Raw genomic sequence first — 18351 nt, 5'->3', positions numbered from 1 at the left:
TTTTTAGGAGACAGACAAATACAATGTGCATCATATACAATTCATTTTTGAAAACATCATTTACGACATAACTAACTGATTAATTACATGATAATATGTAACAAATATAATTTTTTTCCTATTTACAAACCATTGCAGTTTGATTATTCATCTCCAGCCGTGGAATGCTCTTGCTAGCTAAGGGCTAGCGTCGGAGAGGCGGATTAGCCGTTGGGACGACTTCAATTGGCTTTGTTTAGACACAAGAAGAACACTTGTGCAGTTTACCCGTGGACAAATCCCCACGCTCACTTGTTTCGTGTTTTGTGGCTGGTTTTCAAATGTCACGTCGATGACAAGCCGTGGCGGCCGCAGAACGCCCCTGGCCTTTTCTGCCACCGCATTCGTCCCAATGGGACAGACAAGCGTGCAGGTCCCAGTCCCTTAGACTTGAGACCATTCATCGGCTTTCGCGGCTGTCCCTTTGCCTTTGCCACCAGCCGGATTAGCATAGCAATGCGCCGTGTTGCATCAAACCGGCGGTAATCAATTACGCAGCAGCCGTGTTTGTTCGTTGTATCCGACATCATTTCATTTTCATTGTGCTCTTTAAAGGAAAACCAAAACAAACATGTAAAGCATCCAGAAAAATGCGGTTGTACTTTGGACATTAGCTGTGTCATATATTTGTCATATTGTTGTTGTTTAAAAAAAAAAAAAAAAATCCAGCCATGCACAGTACAGCATTCGGCATGCTTCATTCTTTGACATAGTTTATGTTACAGTCTTTTAATTAATTCAGGATTTTCCTCAGAATTCTGAACATCACACCTTATAATGACAACATCACTTTTGCTCCAATATTTTAGCATCAAATTGCATTTCAAGCCTTTTTGAATCAGATGCCACACACTTTGCATGCCCGTCTTTGGGCAGTTAAACTCATTCATCTTTGCAGCACCTCGCAAACCTTTGCCGCTCAGTAGGATAAGGATTTTAGTCGTTCACAGTCAAACATGAGTTGGTTTCACCGTACAAAGCTTTTTGGAAAAGAAACATGTCAAGCAGGACAATGACTTTGACACTTTTTTTTACATGTGTTACCTCAAACTATAAAAAACTCAAAACAAGATTGAGGAATGGCTTTGGTCATAATTTATTTACAGATATACAACAAATAAGTGCACCCTGAGTCATGCAAAATCACCAGTGACTTTCTACTTGCTGTTCATCTTTGACTCCATGAACTGCCTCATCTTTTCTCACAATCACAACACAGTCTCGAGTTATTACAGCAGACGTTCTGTGTTTGTACCATACATCCTGTTTCCGAATGTGGCTGCAACTGATAGATCAGGTCCTACCCTGGGTTCCTGCTAGTTAGTCCCCAGACTTGGTAGAGGAGCACGGTAACTTCTCTCCCATTTTTCTTGTCTACACAACTCATTTTTGTGACATGAGGTAAAGTGCAGTGAACGCCGCTATTCATGTATGATCACATGGACGTGTGTTACTTTTTTTTAATGAGAATAAAGAACGGATATACTTGATATTTCAGGCATGTATGTGGATTTTTGTTTATTTTTCTTTAACTCCATAAACTAAAGTTTCAGTTTACATTTTTATTCAGTTTGGCTTCTTTCTTCAAGCTACCTTTAGATCACAGGTGCTAAACGTAAGCCCCAGAAGCTTACACTGCAGTCTAGTCTTGACTCAAGACTCAACAGATAAACTCAAATGCACCACAGAAATTCCACAACAAATAGTTTTTTTTTTTTTTTTCACAAAAGCTTTCGCATACAGCCAACAGGAATGGGAAAAACACCCCCCACCTCTTTACCTGGGACATTGTAATTCTGGGAATGACGCGCGCTAACCTTTAAACGGAATCGCCCCTCCATCTGTGTGTCGGGGGGGGGGGGGGGGCGCCAAGGACTGCCAGACTGGTCCAAAGTGTGACATTTGTTCTCCGCGCCCCAGCATTGATCACAATACGTACCGTATGCAGGAGGTGCTTGGAAGTTCACTGCACGTCCTACTTTCCAGAAAAAAAAGACTCTTAAATGTTGTTAATGCAGCCAGTCATTTTGTGTGTTTGAGTGTGTCGTGACTCGTGGTGTGGATTTTAGATAATGCTGCTAATTGGCTGAACAGTACTAATGCTCCTTGAGTGCAGATTCTTGTCGGATTTAAACCAGAAAAATTAAGAGACTTCACAGATGCCGTCCAAATTATTGATGAGCAAATGTATGGCTTATGTATGAATTATCCGTTGCCATGCAACCCAAACTCCTCCTTGTACTCCTACTCTAGGCTGCTTTCAGTCAACTTAAGGCAAAAAAAAAAAAGAACCAAAAAGTGAAGTGAGAAAGGAGGGCAGACTTTTTAAGATTCAAAACAGTTTTCAAGTTTGTTTGTTTGTTTGTTTGTTTGTTTGTTTTTCATTTTGGAGTAGGGGGGGTTCAAGTAGCAATAGTGACCATTTTTTTGATTGTTTTTCCCCCTTAGGCATTCGGCCCGACACACGAACAAGGACATATTTTTGACCTAGTTCTTGCTTTCGGTTTCAACTTTGAAAATCTTGGACGACATTATTTCTGATCACATGACAGTTTTCTTTGATGTTGTTTTCTCTCGTGCCCTTGTTAAATCTGCCACTCTAGAGTGCAATCGCCAAATTTTTAACCCTTAAACTGCTGGTCGGTTCGCTGATGCCTTTAATAATCTTTACCGGCCCTCTTCAAACACAGGGGAGCTGATCTCTTGGTTCAACTCAACTTGCCATGTTATACTGGATTCGGTGGCTCCGTTAGAAACTGTGCAGTCAAAACCTACATCTGAGCCTTGGTTCAGTGACAGATATCGCACAGCTAAGCATGAGTGCCAAAAAGCCAAACGTAATTGGAAGAAAGACAAGCTGCAGGTCTCTTATCAAATCAGAAAGGACTGCTGGCATAACTACCAGATCACAGTTAGAGAGGCCGAAAAAGAACATCCATTAAAGCTACCGGTAATTCAGGCTAACCGTCAAAACCCACGTGTACGATTTATAAAACTATTGATTCTGTACCGAAACCCCCTGAGCCTATTTGCTCAGACTCTTCACCCGAATTCTGGAACATATTCCCTCAGCTTTTCATTGGCAAGGTTCCTACATCTAGGACTCTTGTTTCAAATACCATATTTGACCCCTCTGTCCATGTTCTGTGTTCAGCTGTGTTAAATTCTTTTTAAGATGTGTCCTTGATGTTTTTAGAGAGTGTGGTTTGCCAGCCTAAACCAATGCTCCCTTTAAGTCACTGTTCCTCCGCACTTCTTTCAGGAGATACATCGGTCCAGACCATTATCAACAGCAGTCTGTCTTCTGTGCCACTGGAGGTCGCACAATAATCTTAAAAAATACATACAGAAATTATGTTTTGGGGTAGTAAAATTCTTCCTTGATGTACAGAACAGTAGAGAGCAGGCCGCAGGGTTAGCTGTTCCAGTTTTCGAGCCCTGTAGCCATTGGGGGTATTAATCTACAAGTGGCAAGAGTGGCAAGAAGGTTTAAATCATTTACATAAGAGCTTTTCACTTGGGGTTTAAAAGTTAATAGGACGATGGCTGTGTAATGCCGTTGATTAAAGCCTCTTAATTAGCGCAGGTATTATAGGCTATTAGCACAGGCCTGGTCAAAAAAGGTCAAGCAAGCAAGGCGGGAGTTCATTGTATTCTTGATCGATTGTTTCTTTTTAGTGTGTGTTTTGGTTTTTACGTCGTCTAGCGCTGTGGATTATGGCTGCTATTAAGGGCTGGACAATTTTTTGGGGGGGTGGGGGACTATCGATATTTATGATATTTAAACATACTATATTTTAATGGCAGCAGCATTCATTATTCATGAATATTAAATGTGTCCGTCTCATGCTGTTATGAATCCAATGCAGTGTTAAGAAGCACAATTAAAAAAAAGTTGCAGTGTTTGCAGACTTTTAAAAGTGCAACCCAGCAACTGCAAGGAGCTTGGTTTAGCCTATGGTATGAATCTGCAATCTATTTTGCATTGATGATGGATCCTGAGTGAATGATATGATACATTGCGATTGCCATATGTAAGTTGTACAATCGCCATATTGATACTTAAGCCCGAAAGTAAATAATAGTAAATGTCATATTATGGACATCTCCTGCTGGTGATATTGATACTGTACCCTAATAGCTCATGATGTCACAATATCAATATATACAACCCCTGGCAAAAAATTATGAAATCAACAGTCAGTTGTTTAATTTTGTACAAAAAAAAATGCACATCACCAACATGAGTCTTTTCGAATGACAACTTTCTGGTTGAAACACGAAAAGAAATCAAGAAAAAGATGTGATAGAAAGTTTCTTATTCAGCAGAGGTAAAAAAAAAATAACCACCCAAGTCTGAGGAAAAAATATGGAATCTTGAAAAAAACACTGGCTTTCAGCACAGCGCAGTCTCAGAGGCATGACTTCATGAGTGATAAACAGGACTCGTCATCAATCTGACCTCAACTTTTGCTCATTGGTTTTGTCAGATCATCTTTGCAAGTTGGAGCAATGCCATTTTGTTCAACTTCCACCAAAGATTTTCAATTGGATTGTGTTCCTGATGATTTGCAGGCCATGACATTGACCTTCTTTTTTTAAGGATTTTTTTCACAGTTTTTGTATTGAACTGTACCTCGAAAGATTACAATATGATACACTGTGACATCAAGGTTTTTAAAAGCAGTACTGCACGACAGATTGTGATCCGATACATACAACATTGAATTGTAATGCTTGTCTTTCAATATATTTTAGTCTCTAATGCTGCTCATACCCTAGCATATATGCGTGGAATCAGTCCGTTGTCGCAATATTGACATCTAATGCTGATGTGTGGATGCTTTTCCCAGTCTTAAAGGCTTTACAATGGCTCCCAGTCAGCTGGAGAATTCATTTTAAAATTTTGAATCGGTGGTTCAGTGTCGACCTCACAGTACACAGGTACCGGGTTCAATTCTAGCTCTGTCCTCCCTGTGTGGAGTTTGCATGTTCTACCCGTGCCTGAGTGGGTTTTCTCCGGATAGTCTGGTTTCCTCCCACATTCCAAAAACATGCATGGCAGGCTGATTGAACACTCAAAATTGTCCCTAAGTGTGAGTGTGAGCATGGATGGTTGTTCGTCTATGTGAGCCCTGCGATTGGCTGGCAACCGGTTCAGGGTGTCCCCCGCCTACTGCCCGAAGACGGCTGGGAAAGGCTGAGGATAACCGGATAGTTAAATGGATGCATGAATGAATGTTACTGGTCTATAAATCACTGAATGCTTGGCTTAGCAGTCTTTAGCTGGTTTGTTTGTAAATGCTTTTCTGTTTGGAATGTAAATAAAGCTGCCTTTTTATACAGACAACTCATGCTTGCATATCTATACTGTACCGTGAGAGATTCAGATATGATACCTGTCAATATCTTAAAATGGTGTTATACGTGTGTTATAACCTTGAGTGATAACAATATTGTTAGCCTCATAACATAATAGCATAATTGGCCAAGTCTTATGTAGTTTATGACACCCTGGTTCCTTGTTCATGTGTTTTCTTCTTCTCTGAAATTGTTCAAAAATGCATTCAAATATTGACATCAATGTATCAATCTCCTTATCCGACAGGCATTTCCTGTTTAAGACGGGTACCGGAAGCACCCCCTTCTTCGGCGCAGCGGCACCTGGCTACACCATGGCGACGGGCACGGTGTACTCCACGCCGGCGCGCCCACTGCCCCGCGGCAGCCTGTCACGCGGCGCCTTCAAGTTCAAGAAGTCACCCAAACACTGCTCCTGGAAGTGCACCGCCCTGATCGCGGTTGCCGTGGCCGTGCTGCTATCAGTCACCCTCTGCTACTGCATAGGTCAGTGCCAACATACACTACGAATGGAGCAATTAATGTCAGGGTTCAATTAGAATAGGTATTTAATTAGTTTAACCAGGAAGACGTGTGTTCCGTCAAACCGACGTATACCACAGTTTGGCATCAGTAGCACTAAATCAAAGCTGTTATGAGCACATTCCGCTGTAAAATACAAACCATGAACAGTATAAGAACACTTAATTGTCAACTATTCCGGGCCATCAAAGAAATGAGGCTCACCAAACTGCACACGTGGAGCAAAGGGGGGATAGGGTTCGCAAAAGATCTGCTTGCCACCTTCAGAGTTAATCATCCTTTTTGCAGAGCAAAATTTGTGCTCTCCATAAGGTGTTGTCATCCGTGTCCAAGAGTATCTCGGTACACACACCACATCACTCCTACCAGGAAGACTCCACGCTACAGTATCGGGTAATTCTTAGGACCGACACCGGTATCCCGCATCACTTAATGTACTTATTGTAAGATGAATTTAGCTGGATCCCATGTCTGCTACGTGCACCCTTTCTTGCTCCTCAAAAGTCATTCTCACGACGCTGCGTCATTTGTGTTAAATGTTAATTGGAGAGTGAGAATCGAGTAGGTTCCACAGAGGAGCGATAATAAGGGAAGCAGTGATGTTTCCTTTTCGCAAGCCACGAAGCGCCGCTCCAAAAATGGATGAATTAGGCCTACTACTAGTTGAATTGTAAACAGCAGGACTTCACCAAAGAAATAGTTGAAATATTTGACTGAATCTGTTTTGTCTAAGGGAGTAAGTAATTATATCTTTAAAAGGCCGATTGACACTCCCTCTTTGTTTTGCTAAATTTAAGTCTGTTATTATAATAATAATAATAATAATAATACATTTTATTTGAAAGCACTTTTCATCACACTTTCAAAGACACTTTACAAGAGCTTAAAACACAGGATAAAAATGTGCACTTAAAACAAGCTTAGATAATTTACAAAAGCACATTTAGATGAACAAAAAGCAAAATGGGTAAAATAGATTAAAAGGTATTAAAAGCATTGCGGAACAGATGAGTTTTAAGAGATGATTTGAAGGATTGGAGGTCAGTACAGTTGCGAATGTGTTGTTATCATGACATAGTCAATGCATTTAGCCACATTAAGAACGTGGATGTCCCATAAGTACGTTTTGAGAATCTCAACTGTCTTTGCCTTCCAAGTAATACAATTTTAACACAGCTATTCAGTTAGTGTTAGTCCTACGAATGCCACAATTGTCGTGTGTAATTGTTTGCATTCAAAACATTTTTTGAACTTCATTAATTCATTGATGCAAAAAAATAAAATAAAATAAAAAGACTGTACCCTCGTTTCCACGTAATGACAAAGAAGCGCAACAAGCGAGCAAGGGAACCCCACTCGTGATCTGCTCTGCATATTCGGCAGAGTTTGTGCAGAGTGGCAGTGTTGATCATATTTGAGTTCACTTCGATTCCACTTGAAACATGAAACATGCGCGGACATGGACATGGTGAGTGTAACTCTCAGCTACAAAGGCAATCAATTTGTGACTAATGGCATGATATATATATATATATATATATATATATATATATATATATATATATATTTATATTGCTAATTGGCTTTATATACAATGTATATATATATATATGTGTGTGTGTGTGTGTAAATATATATATATATATGTGTGTAATTATTCATTCATTCATCTTCCGTACCGCTTGATCCTCACTAGGGTCGCGGGGGGTGCTGGAGCCCATCCCAGCCGTCTCCGGGCAGTAGGCGGGGGACACCCTGAATCGGTTGCCAGCCAATCGCAGGGCACACAGAGACGAACAACCATCCACGCTCACACTCACGCCTAGGGACAATTTAGAGTGTTCAATCAGCCTGCCATGCATATTTTTGGAATGTGGGAGGAAACCGGAGCACCCGGAGAAAACCCACGCAGGCCCGGGGAGAACATGCAAACTCCACACAGGGAGGCCGGAGCTGGAATTGAACCCGGTACCTCTGCACTGTGAAGCCGACGTGCTAACCCCTGGACTACCGGGCCATTGTGTGTAATTAATTAGATTAATTTTTATTTACCACAGGGTGGGTGGTTGACTGGTTAGCATGCCCACCTCACAGTACAGATGACCAGGGTTTGATTCTGGCCTCAGGGTTTCCTCTATGGACTTTGCAGGTTCTCCCCATGCCTGGGATTTTTTTTTTCCTGGGTATTCCAGTTTCCTCCCACATTCCCCAAAAAAACATGCACGGTGGGTTGATGGAACACTCTCAGTTGTCCCGAGCTGTGATTGTGGGCACGAATAGGTGTTTGTCTATGTGTTCCCTGCAATTGGCTGGCAACCAGTTTAGGGTGCACCGCGCCTACTGCCCGAAGAAGTTGGGATAGGCTCCAGCACGCCCACGACCCTCGTGAGGATAAACAAATCAAATAATGGATAGATGGATGGATGCGTTTATGGAATTAAAGTAAAATTGAATAGAATTAAAGAAAATTCACAAAACATAAAATTACAGCATTACATGCCCATTAACTTTTTCTTTGTGCTTTTTCGAATGACCCGGCCCATCTGTCCATTTTAAGAATCAAAGTTGTCCCCTTGAGCAAAACAGGTTTGCCCACTCCTGCGCTTTATAAATGCAGCCTATGTGCCATATAATTACCATTAAAAGACCGAGGCGGCCTATGCACAGTCTGCATGTTCTTCCTCCCACAGTCGCAACATGTGCACTGTTAAAAAAAAAAAAAAAAAAACACCCATTAGCATTCTGATCTTTATTGTCTCACTCACCCACACACAGAATCAGCATCACTGCTTACAGTAACAACTTATTTCTGTTTATTCTAAGCTATATAAACAAATCACTCTAACTTCGTATAAATTGATATGCAGTATTCAGTATATTTGTTTGACATACCGTAAATTCCGGGCTACAGACCGCACCTGATTAAGAGCCTCATGCTCAGATTTGTGAAGAAAAATCAATTTTGTAATTATATGTGCCACACCGTACTATAAACCGCTGGCCAATGAGTAGGCGGGGGTTTGCTTCTGCGTCCCTGCCACTCCCTGCCACCGTGGAGTGAGGCCGCTGACGCGGTCCCCCGCTGAACATCCGCAGAAAAAAAACGCAAAATTGTTTAAGGTTAAAATAATCTCCATATTTTTATGAGCATGATAAATGCATTTGCACAACGAAATTATGCTGAGACACATACGAGGCCAGACAAAGAGAGATCTTGATGTGCATTTGATACTGTAGCCCACTAGGCTTTAAATAGAATAAATCATATAAATGGGAAAAGATATATGAGAATATATCTATAGTCAGCCGCTTAAAAATTATCATCGTTGGCAGCTTTAGGCCCGATGCTGCACGGCTCAAAACACAGGTAAAATGTGTTCTCTCGTGGCCGTTTGTTTTCAATATGACGGGGAGTGACCTTTTTTAATTACAGTCCGAGTGAGAGGCAAATCAAATGTCAGACGGTCTTCGTCCATATTTATTATTTCATCTGGGCTGATGGAATTCTCCGCTATCTTTGTTTGTGTGAATGTGCGGAACGAAGTTACGTTTGTCCTCGTAATTGGGAGGGAGCTGCTGACACAACGTCGTGGGTGCCCTAATAGACAGGCTTTTCCGTTTCATGAATCTATAACGCCACGACGGCCCACCTTTAAAACCTTTAAAAGCTTTGGTTGTCTTTTTACACTGGCTCAGTTCTTGCCGGAGCCTCCATCTTTGCACCATCGAGACTCGTCTATGCCAAGATTACGGGCAGCAGCTTGATTTCCTTCTTTAACTATCAGAGTGATTGCTTGCAGTTTAAAAGCTGCATCATATGCTTTTCGTCTGGTATTCTCAATGTTGATCAGGGTTAGAAGAAAGACTGAAATAAGGAAGTTGTGATTACCGGTAATCATACAATTTCATTGTACCCCTGTCTACTACTCATTCATTTCATTGGTTGACTGTTGCTGGGTAACACGGTAAGAAGAGCGGAATTTGTGATTAGTCATACAATCTCATTGGAACTCAGTGAAAGACTCATTCATTTTATTGGTCCATGTTTTTCCCACGATGGAAAAAAAAATTAAAAAGTCGCTTCATATTACACACCGCAGTGTTGAAAGTGTGGAAAAAAAGTAGCGGCTTGTAATCCGGAATTTACTGTATATAAAAATGGTGTGTTGATTTTGTGCCCTTGTAATATCGATATCTAATGCTGTTATTCTCGGAAATTTGTATCGTGAGAGAGAAAGAATGGTAACATTGTGATTAGAGGTGCAAAAATGAATCGAATAATCCACAATAAAACAATTATGAAATTAATCGATAATTATGTTGGATCATTGAGTCCACATTTATACACGTATTCATTCAAAATTGCACAAATGTTGGAAATCCTCAGCCGCAGTAAATGTTACCCAATTGCTGCACGGACGGACACACACACACACACACACACACACACACACACACACACACACACACACACACATGAGTCTATCATGGATGAGTCTGAGTCGAGTTGCAAGTCTCAAAAAATAGAGTCTGAATTGTCAGTACCCATCTCTGGTCGACTGTAATGCTGGTGTTATAAATACTGTTAACTGAGAGATGTCGATGTGCAACAGTGTCTAATACAGTACATATGGCGTTAGAACAAAAAAATACGAAACATTGGTGATATGTAATAAGGCTGTACAGAATTGATCTTTGAGCGATAATGATATATGTTGCCATAAAATTGTGGTAAACGTCATGATATCGAGAGCTTACACTCGATTCTGCCAATCAGTTTTTCGACCTGACAAATACCAATACTTGTTCTGCCCAAGTTGTGTTTGATTTCCTGTTATTTTCAACTCCATTTCCACTTTGTGTTAATTGTCTTATAACTTGCATGGCCTCATTTAAATCTCCCTTCATCTGTCGTTGAGTAGATAAAATCTCTTTTGACTAAGGTTCACCTCCAGTTGTCCTTCCGGCATTGCCAGATGAACAAGTCACCTGTGTTGCTTCTGATGGTTTGTCACTGTCAATGAGACACCTGCGAGAGTCCATGCCTGTTTTTGTTTTAATTTTTTATGGGGGGCGGGGGAGTAGGGCAAGGCGACAAAGGTAAAGTCACTTCCAATGTGTTTCTTTCACAAAATGAAACCATGCAAATAATGCTCATGATTTAAGATAATAATTAGCGTGCCGTAATTAGTGCATTTGAAATGAAATGGAAAATGGAAGCAGCAGACGACGACAACGCCTCCTTCCTTCCTTTTCAGTCTCAGCGAGAGAAACTCCATGACTCCATTATCTCCCGGTGGCATAAGACAATCTTTAGACATGTCATTCTGTGAAATGGAACACCACAGACAAGGCTGCCTCCCGAGAGCCAGTCTGGCGTCGCTGTTAATCTATATCTGTACACCACTTTTTTTTTTCCTCAAAATGTTTCTTTTTTGTTGTTGTTGAAAATTGCACACATAATATGACTCAGATGCATCTGTCTCACTTAGCCTCTGCTCATAACATCCTCCTGCTTTGATAGGAAGTGCCACTCGAACAACCATAACCCATTCTTCTCACAAACACAAAGCCTTCCCGGAGCTGACACATGGGAAAATGAATGAATGACTGACAAAACTATAGTTCAAACTATACACATGGACCTTCTCTTCAGAATCAGAATCATCTTTATTGGCCAAGTATGTAGAAACACACAAGGAATTTGTCTATGGTAGTACAGGCCACAACAGTATTATACAAGCAACTACGATAAACAAGGACATGACAAATAAGTATGGAAAGACATTCTGTAATGAAAAGGTACCGTTGTGCAGTGGTACCACCCAATGACAGCTGTGAGACAATATGCAAAGTATCGAGCGGCGATAAAGTGGTCACTGGTGGAATACAATACTATGACCGGTGTGCAGTTGGTGCAGGTAATCATTCCACCATTATGAAAGTGACCAGTAGCAGTATTTGTTGAACAATCGTACAGAAAGTCCTTGAAAAGTGCTTGAAAAGTGCCTGGTGCTGTGGAATATATATCAAGGACAAGTGTTCAAGTATGTGCAGAGCTGGGGCTAAAATGATCATTGTGGTAATACTGTTCCACAGGGGTATGTAAAAATTCAACTCAACACATGGTTATATTAGTGATGGACTGTACTGTCGGCCATTTAATTGAACCCTCAGAAAAGCACAGGCCTTCCCTCAATTGTCACAACGTAAAATAATGATTGTCAATGTCACTGACCAGTCGAACCAAACTCAAGGTGTGCACCCTCCCCTGTCAGCCTCAGTAAAATGAATGATGTATTTTTCAGACCTCCCGTGGACTGACACATGCCAAAACTCATGACTGACTATACCACAGACCAAACTATACACATGGATGGACACTTCCCTTGTTTAATACAAAGTCAACTTAATGATCAACGAAGGTGCTATCGACCAACCCACATTCAAATGGACTTTCCCTTGGTTGAAACACAGTAACGTGAATGGCTGACTCTACTAGAGTCCATTTTTGTAATTTTCACCCACTACTATTTTTATTTGTAGTCCAACCATTGGGCAAACACAGTGGACCTTTTGGCCAGCATGTTTTGCCTGCAGTCAAAGTCTATGGGCTTGAATTTCAACTCGGGGACTTTCCATGTGGAGTTTCCATCTGTTCAGCAGTCCTCTTGGGTAGCAAAGTAGCAAGATCTGAAATACGTGTGCCCACGTCATACAATAAACTTCGGCTGACATGTGCATCCATCACATTCTACCTGACACAATTGCTGATTTTGATAAAGTGACCCGCACTCACATCTCAGTTACACCAGTGGTTTTACCTTGATGCAGACTCCATCTGTTTGTACAACAGGAGTTTTCTTTGTAGGGAAGTTCAAAAATAGTTTCTCTTCTTTTTGGAAAAGCTCAATGTCAAAACATGCCTTGTCCTGTGGAAAACAACACTTTTTGTGAAAGTTCTGCAGTTGGCAATTTTCTTGTGAGGAATGTTAAGTAACTGTGTCCTTTTGAACGATTATATAAATGTTTTTTTATTTTTATTTTTTTATGAAAGTTCAACATTTGTCTTCATTTTAGGGATGCACAACATCAATGGTTTGTCTTCTTTTTGGGAAAGGACAAGTTTTTATTCCGGGAATTCCAACATAAAACGTTTGTCATCTTTTTGGGGAAAATTGATGATTCAATCAAGTGCAACAGTAATGAATTGAATTTAATTCAAAATTTAATACAGTGCAAAAACACTAATGGCAGTTTTTGACACTCGCTAGCCAGAGGCTGAGCTTCACAACATTTGTTTACATTGTTATACTTCTTTCCCCGCTATTGGAACTTGGCACCCCTCTGGACCATACCAAAAGAATAAATACAAATCTGAAGACCAATCCACACACAATTAACAAGATCCAGTCATTCCTTCATCCGTCCATTTTAACACTGCTTTTCCTAAACAGGGTCGCGGGGGGTGCTGGTGCCTATCGCAACTGACTTTGGCCAAAAGTCACCCTCAACTGGTCGCCAGTCAGTCACAGGGCACATACAGAGATAAACAACCGATCGCACCAATACCCACACTTACACTGAGGGAGAACCGAACCCACACTGGCTGCACACAAATCAGCCGAGTGTACCAATACACCATAAGTGATTATGCTGTATATAGTCATGTACTTTAAAAAAAAACAATACTAAACAAAAAAAAAAAACTCATATATTTATATATTAGACCGCCCATGTTTCTTTAATTTGTCATTTTGAATATGCGGTATAACTAATGGTACATTTGCTTGGACAAATACAATTAACATCAACAAAAATAGCTCAGAAGAATTATTGTTTTTTTTTCCTTGGTTTTCTTAATAACAACCAAAAACTTCCTGAGGCTGCTGAGGAAGCATGGCCTGCCACAGGAGGTGCTACGACAGTTCTACACTGCAGTCATCGAATCAATCCTGTGTTCTTCCATCACGGTTTGGTTTGGGGCCGCCACAAAAAAGGACAAAATCCGACTTCAACGGACAGTTAGGACGGCAGAAAAAATCGTTGGCACCGCCCTACCCACTCTTGAGGACTTGTACACTGCAAGAATCAAGACAAGGGCACGGAAAATCCTCCTGGATCCCCCGCACCCTGCCCACCACCTTTTTCAGCCACTCCCCTCAGGCAGACGCTACAGATCCATGCGCACAAAATCCAGTAGACACTTAAACAGCTTCTTCCCTCTAGCCATTAACTCCTTAAACAGTCACTGACAGTCACTCTTCTTGCACCACAAAATGGTACTTCAAAACTAGTGGTTACTCTAAAATGCTTCAATGATTTTGTTGTTTACGATGATACTAGTGCAGCGTGTTATACCGGAGACAAATTCCTTGTGTGTTCTACATACTTGGCCAATAAAGATGATTCTGATTCTGATTCTGATTCTGAAACACTTCAGATCTTAAATCAATAGTTATGGCACGGTAGTGCTAAAAAAAGAAAATGTTTAGGTACTCCATGTTTTTTTTTTCTTTTAGCCACATGATACACCTTAACTGTCACCAGGCATTAAAATGAACAATTGGCAAAAACAAGGTTGGTCCAATATTGTCCACGACTTTATGCAAAAGTGTTGCTTAATTTGGCTCAGTCCATGAGACGCAGGATTTTGTCTTTCAGCTCCCACATTATACTGGGTGCCAAAGCTGATTTGTCACAATCCTTTTACAGTCTTGACCACAATATTAAATCATCTTCCCCTCCAAGGAATTCAGCCAGTGCACCGCATGGCTCTTCATTCAGCTTAGGGGAATCAAGGGGGCCTTGTAAGCAGGTGAAATACGGCCTAGCAAGGTGTGTCGACTATCTCCCAGCTGATATATCATTGTGTCCAGAGCAAGCGTTTCCTTTCTGGGGAAGTGGTAATGTGCCACATCTGTATTTTTGCTCACGGCTCCTTTATTGGAGAAACACTTGCTGCTGTTATGAGCTAATATCATTAAATTCCGACGCTTATTCATTTTATTTGGCTTTAACATGCGCTTGGGAGCGACCTGATCAACTGTGGAGTCGTTTGTCCCCAATGATGCATTTCCACCGAGCTGTACACTGATTAAATTGTTCCATTTAAGGTAACAAAGTAATTAAGACAGGAATTTTACACCCTACAGTGGGTGCAAGTGCTGCCACTGCTGGGGTTCACATTGGGAACAGTAAGGGAGGAAAAGTGATTTTCTTTGGGGAAAACAATATCAGATGACATTTAAAACGAAACAAAAAATGGCTAGCTGCAAATTCTCCAAATATTTTCATGGACAATATCAAATTAACAAAATATTATTTCTTAACATGTATCATTTATCATTATTATTATTATTATCATTATTATTATTGTGAGAATAAAGAATTTATTTTCAAATAATTGCAATATGAATTTTGTTTTGTCTTTTTGGGTAAGGGAAACAATTGTGTCTTATTTTTAGAAAAGTACAACATCCCTGGTTTTTTTTTTTTTTTAAGTGACATCCAGTCTTTCGGTAAGTCCAAGACACTCTAAATAGCTTTTCCTTTGGTAATGTGCAACATGAAAAGTTCTTCCATTAAGGAAAGGTGAACTAGAGTTTGTATTCTTTTTTAGAAGGTATCACTCAATAATTTTTTTCTTTTGGAGATGGGGGTGGGGAGCGTGCAGTATCAATCATTGGCTTCATTTTGGGAAAGCACAACATCAATAGTTTGGCTTTTGATTTTAAGAAGACAACAAAACAATCTTGAACCAGTTGTAGTTTGAAATGAATTTGACCTACTTCTCAAAAACATGTCACGAACCATGTCCATTGAGGCTAGTATGAAAACTTCAATATTTTCTTTGTAGGAAAGTTCAACACCAATAGTTGGTCGTCATTTTAGGAAATGTACAACAGAGAAAAATGCCACTGACAGTTTCAAATGAGCGAAACAAGGTTGACATAATGCCAGAAGCAGATTGTAAGCCATTAAGTCGTCTCGCCTGAAGTTGATATAACACCTTAGATTATTTTATTTTCTTTGATCCAAAGGGCCTACCGTCAGAGGCTGTACTGCGTCGTGTTTGTTTATATATGTGTCTAGAGAGCAAAGTGGTGGCACTTCCTGTCCCATTACATGCTTCCATCCCCATCCTAATGTCCACAAATGTGAGTAGAACTCCCGGCTCCATGGAGTTGCGCTTGGCACAAACTGACTCCAGATGGGCTGCATCGCTCATTCTGCTATCATGAGCGATTATCATGGCGGTCTGCACCAAGTGTGACATGTGAATATTTTAATTTGTCTCCTCAAATTCGCTGGACTGTATAAAGAAGCATTACACTTTTTTTTTTAAACCTCAAATGATTTTTTTGGGTGGGGGGATTAACCCCGAGCTTAAACTAACATGTTACAAATGTACAAATCCAACCTTTTCCCCAATTTACGGTCAGCAAAGGTTTTCCAGGGGGCACACTCTTATAACATAACAGATAAAAGGGTAGCTTGAAGTGGGAAAGGGGGATTTTTTTCACGGCAGCCATAAATATTCATTGCGACGGGCCAAGGTTGCCAGAATAATTTATGGAAATGACAGGATATTCGCAAGGTAAGTGGAGAACAGGCCCCGGGTGGAATAAGAGTACCTAAGGGGGGAGAATTGTATTTCAGATCCAATTGGCACAAACATTGGATAGGGATACATTGAGCGTACTGACCTGTGATTCAAAATCAGGTCGTATTTGGATGACCTGATTTGTGAGACCGAGCTAAAATGTTTCGATTTAGACAAGTGAAAGCGAATGGCAGCAGCAATAGTCAGCGGCATTAAACTGCATGTAGTAAAATACTATGCATGTATAAATGAATAGTCTCTATAATCTGTTCAGAATCAAATGAACAAAAATCAACATCATATCAACAATGCAATGGTCGCAACACATGCAGCAACATAAGCATTTGAGAATTAACCATCCATCCATTATCCGATCCACTGATCATCATGAGGGTCGCGGGCATTCTGGAGCCTATTTCAGCTGTCTACAGGGAGTAGGCGGGGGATACCCTGAACCGGTTGGTAGCCAATTGCAGGGCACACAGGGACGAACAACCATCCACGCTCCACCTCACACAGAGGCACAATTTAGAGTGTTCCATCAACCTGCCATGCATGTTTTTGGAATGTCGGAGGAAACCGGAGTACCCGGAGAAAACCCGTGCAAGTACAGGGAGAACCTGCTATCTCCATACAGGAAGGCTGGAACCGGAATCGAACCCTGCACCGCTGCACTGTGAGGCCGACATGCTAACCAATCGACCACCGGCAGGGCTGCCATTTGAGAATTAAATGAACAGAAGTGCAATGAGATAAGTAGATACTCTATGTATACAGAGGTGAATGTTAACAGCCGCAAGAATATGGTTCACGAACGAACTGTGCATGTATCATTAACTGAACTATATCAGGGGTCGGCAGCCTGCAGCTCCAAAGCCGTATGCGGCTTTTGATCCTTCTGCTATAGCTCCCAGTGACTGGGAAATAAGTATTTAGTGTTTAATTGTTTTTATTTTAGTCCATTCATTTTTCAATGTAATTCTTATTTTGTCAATAACAGCGCTCTTGGAACATGAAGCCAAAAGGATTTTATTTACTTGTTAATTATTTTGTCGCTCAAAATATGCATCACAGGTGGAGACTATTGGCGCTAACTGCCAATAGGTCAAACCATGAAAATCTAAGGGGGGAAAAAAAAAGTTCCAAAAGAAAACAGAACATGAATGCTATGCCCTACATGAATTTTATTCAAAATAAACATCACTCGTGCAACCTCACAGATGGCAGCTTACAATCTTGCGAGTGTGGAGTTGAATCTTACAGCGCCGACTTGCCGTAGCGCCAACAGAAGCACAAATCACATGAACCGGATAAAACCAGATAAGTACCAAAATACACGACCAAATATTCAACCAACTATGCAAGTATACCACACATAGATCATTTCTGTGCAAAAATGAATGTGAACTGCAGCAATAGTCAGTAGCATTAGACTATTTGCACGTATTTTAAAAGTGATCCATATCCAACATTTCTTAACAAAGCATCGATTGATAGACTTTCCCGAGCCGCGCCCTACATTTGATATCCTCAGAGCCTCCCTGCACATCCACCCCCCCCAGGCCCCCCACTCTTCCACCTCTCAAGTTGTTCACTGCAAGCCGATATCCTTCTACCGAGGAGTCTGGGAGAAAACGAAAGAAAGAAAAACTTTAAAACTTTTTCCCCCGCACATCAAATAGCCCGAGAATCAAGATGCTTCCTCAGCATTTTCACTTCGGCTAGTTGTCTTTGAAGGAGGAGACTGGTCCCCCTCTCCATCTTTTTCGCTTTGCCATGAATATACCTCGTTTTTCCTCCTCCGAAATAAGAAGGAAGGCTCT

General features: G+C 40.9%; 1 protein-coding gene across 7 annotated transcripts in view; it reads left to right on the top strand.

The window, feature by feature from the left end:
• The window catches only part of si:dkey-237h12.3 (teneurin-3), a 218297-nt gene that overhangs the window by 91222 nt on the left and 108724 nt on the right, over nt 1–18351 (top strand). For all 7 annotated transcript variants that reach the window (XM_052064659.1, XM_052064651.1, XM_052064641.1 and 4 more), the window contains exon 4: nt 5648–5886. In XM_052064659.1, the coding sequence (XP_051920619.1) occupies nt 5648–5886 (239 nt within the window). The remainder of the gene's footprint in view (nt 1–5647; nt 5887–18351) is intronic.

Source organism: Hippocampus zosterae, chromosome 1 (assembly GCF_025434085.1).
Source record: "Hippocampus zosterae strain Florida chromosome 1, ASM2543408v3, whole genome shotgun sequence".
NCBI classification, from domain to species: domain Eukaryota; kingdom Metazoa; phylum Chordata; class Actinopteri; order Syngnathiformes; family Syngnathidae; genus Hippocampus; species Hippocampus zosterae.
The sequence above is the reverse complement of the archived record's forward strand: the minus strand, read 5'-3'. Positions and strand labels throughout refer to the sequence as shown.